This window comes from Alexandromys fortis, unplaced genomic scaffold (assembly GCF_014885135.2).
Source record: "Alexandromys fortis isolate MF-2015 unplaced genomic scaffold, M_Fortis_MF-2015_v1.1 scaffold_13, whole genome shotgun sequence".
Lineage (NCBI taxonomy): Eukaryota > Metazoa > Chordata > Mammalia > Rodentia > Cricetidae > Alexandromys > Alexandromys fortis.
The window spans coordinates 5,653,973-5,664,678 of record NW_026067908.1 but is presented as its reverse complement, the minus strand read 5'-3'; the positions used below and the strand labels follow the sequence as shown (position 1 = coordinate 5,664,678).

Here is a 10,706-nt window from a genome sequence, read left to right as displayed (position 1 = left end):
GTGCACAACTCCAGCACTTGGGAGGCATCGCAGGTGGATTTCTATGGTTGAGGCCAGTTTGGTCTCCAGAGTAAGTTCTAGGACAGTCAGGGCTACATAGAGAAACCCTGTCTTGAAAAAACTAGTTATCTAAGTATCTATCTATCTTATCTGTCTGTCTGCCTGTCGGTGAGTGCCAGCCCTCTACAACCACAGCAAAAACTCTTAACTGTGGAGCCATCTCTCTAGCCCCAATAATCATCTTTCTTTTCAGTTTGCAGAAACTCTCCCCAGTCCTGACCTCTGCTGGGTCCCCAACAGGTGTCTCAAAGGGCTGCTTTGCTTCTTACCTGCAGGACCGCAGGACCGTGGGCTCAGACAATGCTCAGATAGCCCGGAATGTGATTATCTCTTCCTTCGGTCTGTCCTCGCCTTTGACACAGACAGGAATACCCTCGCGGCTCTGCACTGGCTATCTCTGGCTATCTCTTGCCCAAGCCTGCCAGCAAAGCACTGAAGTAGGACCTGGAAACCAGGTCTTTGGGTGCTGGAATTCACACTCTGCCCAGGGAGTCCCTGATGTCCTTGGGGGAAATTACTGCCCAAACCAGAGTTGACTAGGGGCTGACCAAGGCTTCCTGTAGAACTGGTGATTTTGATGAAAGAATCTCCACAGGGTTCCCTGGACTGTGCTGGGGTGGGGGCAAGAGGGGGGAAAGGCTGGATGCTGAGTTTCTGTCCCAACAGGCTCAGAGTGGACCAGAGGGCCCTAGCCTCCAGCAGCTGCGAGGAACACCACCACACCACCAGCACAGCCCAGAAACAGCCAGAGGAAACCAGATACCCCGGCGTTCTTGGCAAGCGCAGCTTCCTTGGTTGAGCCCAGTGGCTTCAAGGCCCTCTCTTTGAACAGCCACCTTCTGAAGGCCTGGCCCTCTCCAATCTGCACCAGTTTGTGGGAGAGGAAGAAGTGGCCTAGTTCTCCATCTGTCCTAATCCTCTCAACAGCCTGGTTGAATGTGGCAGTCCCTAGTGGAATGACAAGCTCCCGACCCTGAGGAATGGAGTCTTGTTTCCATGGGTGGTGGTGGTGGGGTCTACAGGGTAAGTATGGTGTAGCCCGGCCCATGGCACTCAGTCCTGGTCAGCTGGAGGCATTCCTACCTTGCTACAGCTTGGGAGCTCAAGCCTGGTGGTGGTGGTGGTGGGGGCGGCAGCACAGGAAGTCCCTCAGTAGGGGTGCGACCATCCCACTGGAGTGAGGAAGTAGTGTGTTACAGGAAAAGGCTCTGGGCAGAGGATTTTAAGAGAGTGGATGCTCCACAGGATAAGCGGTTTTGTTTAGGTTTGGGTTGTGACTCTGTGCCTGCGGCAGCGTTTGGTACATAGTAGGTGTTTAATAAACAGATTCTGAAACAAAGGGGCAGGGAAGGAGAAGTTGAACCTAGGGTGGATGTGTGAAACAGCCTGGTTGGTCATTCTGGGATCTGACAGTATAGTAGACTACCAGGTGGCAGAAGCGGTGGTGGGTGGGGCTTAGCCGAGGGAGTGGACTGATCTAATCTATCGTGGGTGGTGTCACTTTCTTATCGCTTCACCCAGCCAGCAGCTAGCTACTTCAGGCCCGGGGTGGGTTTTTTTTTTTTTTTCTTTGGGTCCCCTGGTGTCCTGGCCTGTTAGAATACACACAGGTATGGAACCTGTGCTGGGTTCAGGAGACACACTGATGATTCAGACCTAGGTCTTACCTTTCTGTCTGGTGAGGAGACAGACAGTAAACAAGGGACTTATACAATGGGCACGGTTGATGCAGGGCTACTGTGCAGGTTCAATTGAGCAAATGAGACACAAGCCAACAGCATCGGGAGCAGGGATGTTTGGAAGGAGGTATCTGTGGAGGGAGTGCGAGTCTTTGAAGAACGGTTGACAGAAGGGGCCTGAGGTGGGAGGCATTCCAGAGAGAGGTGTCAACACAAAAATGTGCTCCAAGGGAAGTAGGGGGACTCAGTGGGGAGAGATAAGTTGTGGGCAGACAGGCCACCTATGGGTGTTTGGGCTTGCTTCTGACCTTACTAGATTCTGGGTAGCTGCCAGATGCAGCATGCTAGCCGGGGCTACAGAAAGGTTCGGTTATGTGGACTCCCCCTTTCTCTCGACAGCCAAGGGCTAAGACACCTCCCTCTGATCTCTCTGCCACTAGCTCCTTTGGCTCCACCAAAACCTACCAACCCACTTGGAGCCTCACACTGTCAAGCCTCCACAAAGGGCAGACCACAGGGACTCGGAACAAACACCACCCCCCTCTTCCTCTAACACACGTCCAGGAAGGAGGGGCCAGACCTTTTGCGAGCGAGAGAAAAGGCAAGAAGAATTCTAGCCTGGTGGAACATCAGACTATCAAAAGAGATTAAAAGACACCTCCCCCTCCCCAATAAAAACCCCTTGCCAGCTGACAGGCGAGGAAGTGGACATGTAAGTGGCTCTGAGGCGCCAGAGCCCTGGGGCTGCAAAGGCACGGCCAACTCGAGAGTGCCTGACTGTGGGCCCCCGAAGGGCAGCGCCTTCCCTCCCCCAAGACTCAACGGGTCCTCTTAATCTGCGGGCCCTGCAGACACCAGTGAGTCAGGCATCTTGTGAGTCAGTGTGTTGACAAGCCATCCCTGGCCATTCCTAGCCCATCAAAAATGGAAGGAAGTCCAAAGGAAGGGTATGAACAGACCGATTTAATTAGCGCGGGCTCTAAGGTACCTTAAGTTGGCCCTATTAAATTAAACCGCCTAGGGGAAAAATAACTAATTATTTCCTTTTCTCCCCTACCATTGTATTTTAACTCCCAATCTTTATGCTTCTCCCCTCCTTGATAAAAAAACAACCTTTAAACTAGGGGCTGGTACAGCCATCCCCCAAACTAGGGCTCAGTGTTTCCCTTTTTCTGCCGTTCTTCCGTCTGAGCTCTGGTTCCTAGCAGAGAACAGAGTCCAGAGGGGTCCACGGTGTCAGGCTGTCTTCTAATTTAAGGAGGCTGTTAAGAGCAGAATATTATCCAAAAACGCACCCTGTCCTTCTTGAACCAGTGCAGATCCATTTGCTGCGGGGCATTTCTTTTAAAAGCCCCTTTTTTCTGCAGAGCAAAATAAGCAAACTTTAATGGTAGGGAATTATTGTTTATTTTGTTGAAATCTAGTTCTGAGTTTTCCTACTTGAAACGTGTTTTCCCCAGGACACTGACCTATCCTTTAATTGTTTGGTGCGAGGCATGTTAGGGGGAGGGGCGTTACTTGTTTATTGGAACAGCGCAGTTAAAAAAAAAATCAACCTAGGCTAACAGTTTCAAGGCTCCCCTAAAGATGTATCCAAACAGGCAACCAATCAGCGCTTACACAGCTTTTTCTGCTTGACTCTTTTAAAGAGACAGTGCCGACAGTGTTTTATCACATTTAAAGAGAACCGCGCTCTAAAAACAGTATGAAATGGGGGAACCATCCTTATTTCACCAGTTTCTGATCTGGAGTCCCCAGTGAGGTTACGGTGCTGGTTTTTGGGATCCTCGAGTGGACAGAAATGAGTCGGGAGCAAAAAGCTTGGTCACTCTGCCAACCCCCCATTTCCCATTGTACACCTGGGTCATTGACAATGGAAGCTTCCCCTCCCCCCACGCCCGACTCTAGTCCCCCCCCCACTCCCCAATTTAGCTCCATTTATTTGAAGTTTGAGATTTCTGCGGCGCGCATTCTGAGTCGCGAGGCGTCCAGGTGACGTCCCTCACCCAAACGGAACCCGTTCCCGTGGAGAAGGCGAGGGGCTAACTTGCCAGGGCTGGCAGATCTCAGAAATTTGGGAGAAATCCCTCTCCCTCCTTCTAGTCTAAGACCCTTTTTCTCTCTCGAGGTTTGCCCGGAGCACGCCAAGGTCCATTTTTCGCGCGGCTCCACTTTGGGGTTTCCCAAAGTATTTTAACGATCTAGTAAAGAAGCAGCCGCGCGCTTTGGCGCCAGCCAGCTTCGGCCGCCCAGCTCCGCGTGCAGACCTGGCCCGGGCTCGGGGAGCCGGGCTGGACGCAGGCAGCCCAGGGTGGGGCGGGGAGCTGGGCCGGCCGGGGTCCTGGCCCACGGAGGGCAAGATCAGCACGGGGAGGGCGGGGGCGCAGGGGACCAGGCCAACGCGGAAAGGGGCGCGCCGGGCCAGCCGGGGTCCGCGCCTCCCACCGTGGCTAGTGCCGCAGCGTCCAGTCCCCGCGGCGCTGGCTGTGTGCTCCGGTCCAGGCCCGAACCCCTCACGCCGCCGCCCCACCCCAGCGCCAGGGCTCGCCCTCCGCTCCCCCGGCCGGCACACGAGCGGGCAGCGGCTCACGGAGGAGGCGCAGCGGGACTGGCGCGGCCGCGCTGACAGGCGTCCCTCCCGGCCTCCGGGCCCGCCCCCGCGCGCCGATTGGCCGCCGCGGCCGTCCGTCGCGGGGCGTGGACGCCCGCCGCTCTCCTGCCGGGGCAGCCACGTTCGGTTGAGCTCCAAGTAGACCAGCGGCGGCGGCGGCAGAGGCAGCGGTGCTGAAGGCGCAGAGGGCGGCGCAGGCGGAGCCGGGCGGCGGGCGCGCGGGCCACGAGCAAGCGAGCAAGCTGCAGGCTTCGGGCGGGCGGCGGCACAGCTCAGGCCGAGCCGGCGCGGGAGGAGTTCCAAGGCGATGGGGCCGCGGCCGGGGCTGACGCTTTGACAGCTGGAAAGAGCGCGGAGCCAGCGCCGGGGAGGGAGGGAGCGCGGCGAGCGGAGCGCGAGCAAGCGGGCGATCGCCGGGAGGGGGCCGGGAGCAGGGCAGCTCGGGAGACCGGACGGTAGCGGCGGCGGCGGGCTCGGCGCCCTCTTCTCTGCAAGCCATGTTTGCCAAAGGCAAAGGCTCGGCGGTGCCCTCGGACGGGCAGGCTCGGGAAAAGTAAGCCTCTCGCGAGTGGGGCCGCGCCGCGGGCGGCGGGAGGCAGGTGGGCGCGGGGGTCGCGCTGCCTTGGGCCCCCGGTCTCTGCTCCGCGGCGGCGGCGGCGGCGTGGAGAGCCCATTGTTGGGCGCCGGCAGAGGCTGGGGCACCCTGAAGGGGCGGCAGGGCAGCGGCGGGCGAGGGGAGTTGGTAGGCGCGCGGCGGAGCGGGCGCGGGGGCCCGCGACGAGGGTGGGCGAGGTCCCACTATGAGCCGGTGCACTGGGTCGGCTGGGCGCGGGGGCCACACTTTGCCCCCCGAGTGCGGGCAGGGGGCGCGTGGCTTTCCGCAGCCCCGAAGGCTCCTTTTGTCCGCCCGCGGCGTGAGGAGTGCGTGCCGGGGGCTTTGTTCGCCCAGGAGCGCTCTCCCTTCCCAGCCAGCGGCCTTGCCGCCTGCCCGGTGCGCTCCGGGACGCCGGGCTGGGCTGGTCAGGCGGCGCCAGCCTGGCCCCAGGCTTGGGGGACAGTTGTTTGGGGGGGAGACGGTGAGGGCGGCGCTTTGCTGCCCTCTCCAGAGCGCGCCAAGTACGCGGGCTGAGGCTGAGTCTCCCCGGACCCCGAAGCTGAGCTTCGGCAGCGAGCTGAAGTGGGCTGGGAAAAGGAGAGTGGCTCAGGGCTCTTGTGGCTTTCGAGTTTGCGAGACCTATGTGGGTTTGGTCCCAGTGCCACTTGGAAGTTCAAGTTTGGGAACCGTTTTCCAGCTTCCGCGGCTTTGGGCAGTTTGTCTGTGGTACCCACCCACTAGCTGTTCTGACCCGGGTCCTGTCTGGGGTGATAGGTACTTTTCTCTTGTTATGGCCACAATGGGGTGGCACGGACCGGGCTCAGAGTCCGACTGGCAAGGTCCAGAGCGAGCCTCAGTGTGATCTGACCCTTTCCTCTCTCTCTTTCTCTCTCCCTCTCTGCCCCTGCTCACTTTCCAGGTTAGCTTTATACGTCTACGAATATTTACTGCACGTAGGAGCACAGAAATCTGCACAGACCTTCTTATCAGAGGTGAGTGGGACTCCTCAGCATCCAGTTTCTTGACACCCCCCTCCTCCCCACTATTCTTAGAGCCTTTGTTTTCAGGAGCAGCCACTGTGGCCACCATTTTGAATTTTTATCACCTTTTGGCATTTATTGTTAGTTGGTCTTCACAGCCTTTTGGCTGGGGAAGGCCCTGCGGCCCCCTCCTTTCTGCCCCTCTAAGCTGCCTCTGCCCCCTCTTTTCTAGATTCGATGGGAAAAAAACATCACACTGGGAGAACCTCCTGGGTTTCTGCACTCGTGGTGGTGGTAAGTTTGTGTGATAGTTTTGTGTGTGTTTTGTTCTGTGGCCCTGGTCCTGGTGAACAAAGACGGGGCCTGGGGCAGACCTTTCTACCCTCAGCTTCTGCTTTCCACGGAGCAGGGCACCTCTGGGTGCTCTGATCAGCTTTGGCGAGGAAGCACGGGCAGAAGAGGCTGAAGCCTGAAGTTTTTGCCGGTGTTTCTCTGCCCGTGGGGAGCTGACTAAATTCTGCTGTGCTGGGGTAGAACCTGTGTTACTCTTCCATCTCACTCTGGGGCACCAGGCAGGGGGCTTGGAAAGAGTTAGGAGGGTTTTTGTCAATCCTGCATGCTGCTTTAATTAGAGGAGTGGGGGCAGGGCGGGGGCAGGGGACACCAGGTCTGTTCTGCAACTGGCCTGTCCCTTAGGTTGTCTTCCCTACATGCCAAACCTTGAGAGACATCGACTGGGCCTTTTCCAGGGACCCTGAGAAAAGCAAGAAGGCCTGCACTTCCTGTAGAGACACTGATTCAGACTGACTGGACCTTCCTTTCCTCTGGCTTCCCCACCCCCCAGCATCCCTGCAACCACAAAGCCTTATTTTACCGAGAACCTTAACCAGCCAGAGGTGGCCTGGCAGGATGCCTGCAGCTTGTTGGGGGCTGGCTCTCCTTATCTGTGTCCCTCTCTCCAGGCCCAAGCAGCCTGTGGTCTTTTCTGCAGGCGGGAGGGAAGCTTAGGGTCCAAGCCTGAAGCGAGTTGTCCTGAGTGTGTGACCTGGGTGCTTTGTGGGATCGATCAGTGGAGTCTTTCCCGTCCAGGACGGCTTTAGATGGTGTAGTTGAGGCAGACGCAGTGTTGGGATGTTAGCATTTACCTGGCTGCCAGCTCAGGTTACTGTTTCAAGTCTCTTTGAACAGCGGGAGGATGAAGTGTCTGTTCTAACTTGTGCAGAGAAAATGAGTTTTTAATGACTTCTGCCAGCCTCCCAACTGCCTGGTCGGAGGAGGCGGCTGGTGTGGTGCAAGGATTCCACCTGCGGGAGTGGGTGATAGGTTGGCTGTGGCTGGCTTTGGAGGCGAGTGTGTGGATGGGATTGGCAGGTCTGATGGCCCTGGATCTTGTAGCAACTTGGGCATGGGAGAGAGAGTTATTCTGAGGGTGCTGGGAATTTGGCGTCTTGCAATATTTGGCTGTGTGGGATACTCCAGGGGGCAGTTGTGGAGGAGGGAAGAGTGGCCCCAGCCTCCCTCTGCAACTATGCAAGACCTGGTTCTCCTGTTGTTCCTGGGGTCTGTCCTTGTTCCAGGAATGGAAGGCTTGTTGTCCTGGGGCTCAGGTTATGGTGGCTGTGAGCAGTTGTAGTCTGGTTTGTTAGAGTTCTCACCCTGTGTGTGCTTTGACACTGAACAAATGCTGGCTGTTTTCTGGGCTTGGATTGGATGGGTTGATTTTGTTATAGGCACACCTTGAGGGTGGTGCTCGCCTGGTGACGATGGAGCTTGCTGGGATGGGATCTCCAGGACCACCCTGCAAGTCAGATCAGACCTCAGTTCCAGTGTCCACTGTGCCCTTCAAGCTGGTTCTGGCTGGGCCTTGGTTCTGGAATAGAGTATTTCTAAGGCCCTGTGTTTGTAGAGCACTCTGTAGTCAATTGTGTTTCTGTTCTTGTGAATATGGAATGTTGGAGTGATCATATAGAATTACGGAGAGTCTGGGGTGCTGTGTGCCACCCTCCCCCCAATTCTGTACTGGACAGTGCTGTCTGAAGAGGCCCTTGGGCTCAGTGAGAGGATAAGATTCTTGGTTGTCATAGCCTCCCTTCCTCTCTGAGTCACAGACAAGTATTCTTCGGTGGGTGGGATTAGGAACCCATAAGGTTCCCTTCATTACCGGAGTCACCCAGATTTCTGTGCAGATGAATCATAGTTGTGCCCTGACTTTGCCAGCTTAACCTTTTCACAATATACTGTGGCCATTTTAGTTTGGGGTGAAAAGAACACGGATGAGATGGGCAGGCTCACCTTCCAGGTTCCTGTGTGGACACCCTTGGGTGGGTTGTGCTGAGCTTTCCAGACTCTAGTGTCTACTAACCACAAAGCCGTGTCACTGAGTGAGGCGTCCAGTATGGAGGAGCTGCCAGGCGAGGTTGGATCTACTTGTCTTAGGGGCTGAGTTTGTCCAGTGAGTGCAGTGAGGTAGGATGGAGCCTTCAGGAGACCTGGTGCCGTACCATGTACCCTGTACTTCCCGTTGTGTACACAAGTAATAATTAGTAACCTGATCTTACTTTGTTTTTCTGTTTGCAGTGTATTTTGGGACCTTTACTGTGCAGCTCCTGAAAGGAGAGACACTTGTGAACATTCAAGTGAAGCAAAAGCCTTTCATGATTATGTGAGTAACAAATTTTTAATCCTGGCAATAATTACAGGGTTGGATGGCTCTAACTTCTTAGTATCAAAAGCAAGTGCACAGCCAACTGGCAGTGGTCTTTATTTTCTCCGTGCCTCCCTTCCCCTTCTCCTGCCCACCTTCCTTCCTGCTGCCTGCCTCCCTGTACCTTCCTCCCCGATGTTTGAAGTTGGGGGGCAGTATTCATCACTTTGCAGTTCTACCTGGAGAAAGAAATGGTGTTTGAAGGCTCAGAGTCATGTGGGGTTTGGTTGACAGTTAGCTGGGAGGGGACTGAGCCTGGTTGGTTTGGCTTAAGAAAAGAGACCACAACCAAAAAGACAGAAAGGAAATGTGAAATTTTTGTTTTGGACTCAAAGGGGTATCTGAATAACGGTTCTGTGGAATGGACTTTAGCTCTACTTGTAGCACTGTTTTTCAGAGCGCTGTCTAAAGCAGTGTTTCAGTGTGTTATATATACGCACATACAGTGTGGGGTGTATATGTACACACATTGTGGGATGTGTTGTATGTCACACACAGTGTGGGGCGTATATGTGTATACACACTGGGTTGTATAGACATACAGTGTGGGGTCTACATCTGCACACAGTGTGGGGTGTATATATTACAGCGTGGGTGTATATGTCACACACTGGGGTTTTTGTGTGTACATAGTGTGGGGTGTATGTGTATACACAGTGGGGTGTATATACATACAGTGTGGGGTCTATATCTGCACACAGTGTGGAGTGTATATGTCACACACTGGGGTTTATGTGTATATACGGTGTGGGGTATATATGTGCACTCAGTGTGGGGTGTATATGTACGCAGTGTGGGGTATATATATGCACAGTGTAGGGCATATATGTGCACACAATGTATGGTGTATATGTCACACAGTATGGGGTGTATATGCACATAGTGTGGGGTGTATATGTCACACAAAGTGGGATGTATATGTGCACACAGTGTGGGCTCTGCTCAGGTGATGGGTACTGTGAAGTGCTAAGTTCACTCACCGTCTTTTGCCCGAATACTCTTTTAGGTTACATTTATCAGCATGCATGTGTGTGCACATTTGAGTTGGATGTATGTGTGACAGGTAGCTTGGAAATGGAGGTCAGAGGACAACTTGTGGGTCTGCATTCTTTCTCCCACCATGTGGGGCCTGTGGTTCAAACCCAGGTCCTCAGGTTTGGTGACAGGCACTGTTACTGTCTCACCAATCTTGCCAGCCCACAGGGGTTCAGGGCAGGGATAGGACAGACAACGTCTTGCGCTGTATTTTAGGTTGGCCTTAGAACTCAGTATGTAGTTCAATTTGGCCTTGAATTTTCAGCAGTCCTACCTCAGCCTTCCCAGTGCTGAGATTATAGCCACCATGGCCAGCTCAATTTTTTTCCCTTGAAAGTAGTTAATTTTACCAGGCCATAGGGTCTTTTGTCCTGGTGTTGATTATCTACCTGGTTAAATTTAAGGTCCATGAAATCATTACAGGGAAGGTATCTGTGAGGTTCATTTTCCATGGGTATATGGTTTTTTTTTTTTTTTTAATTTTATTTTAAATGCATACTGTCACAGCCTGGGTTGGATGGGTCAGACTTTATGGTCTGATGAGATGGGTGGTTAGGATCTGTCAGGTTACGAAGGATGGAGTGAGGAAAGAGAGGTACCTGGATGTCTTCCACCACTTCCAGGTTTTATTTCCAGTAGGCACTGCACATTGAGCGTGTACAGGCGTTTGTGGCACACACGCGCACGGTCCTCACATTCTAGGTATGGGAATGATGAACAGCATCAGGTTCGTTCTTGGTCGGGTCGTTTGCCTCCTCTGGTTGCTAATTTCAAAACTGGTCTAGAGGACCCAATCCCATCTGGGTGAGTTCCATAGATGGTCAGATTCAATGCCATGGCTGTTGTCATGGGGAAAATGGGTCCTGTAACAGGAGTCAGAGACTGAGCTCACCCACCTCCAGAGTGGTTAGTGCCAGTGGGCTTTTGTTGTGAAAGAAAAGCGAATGCCCCTGGAGTCGAATGCTCAGGAATGTGACAAGTTCATGTGTCCTCTCCAGGGTTGAGAAAGAGAAGCTGGTGAGTGGTCCTTCTAGCCTGCTCA

General features: G+C 54.4%; 1 protein-coding gene across 2 annotated transcripts in view; it reads left to right on the top strand.

Moving 5' to 3' along the window:
- The first annotated feature begins 4,700 nt into the window (after positions 1-4,700).
- Ssbp3 (single stranded DNA binding protein 3) overlaps positions 4,701-10,706 on the top strand; it is a 141,300-nt gene continuing 135,294 nt past the window's right edge. The window contains exons 1-4 of one of the 2 annotated variants that reach the window (XM_050136169.1): positions 4,701-4,903; positions 5,865-5,937; positions 6,158-6,219; positions 8,503-8,587. In XM_050136169.1, the coding sequence (XP_049992126.1) occupies positions 4,848-4,903; positions 5,865-5,937; positions 6,158-6,219; positions 8,503-8,587 (276 nt within the window). In that variant the 5' untranslated portion in view covers positions 4,701-4,847. The remainder of the gene's footprint in view (positions 4,904-5,864; positions 5,938-6,157; positions 6,220-8,502; positions 8,588-10,706) is intronic. The other variant, XM_050136170.1, reaches the window with a different exon arrangement.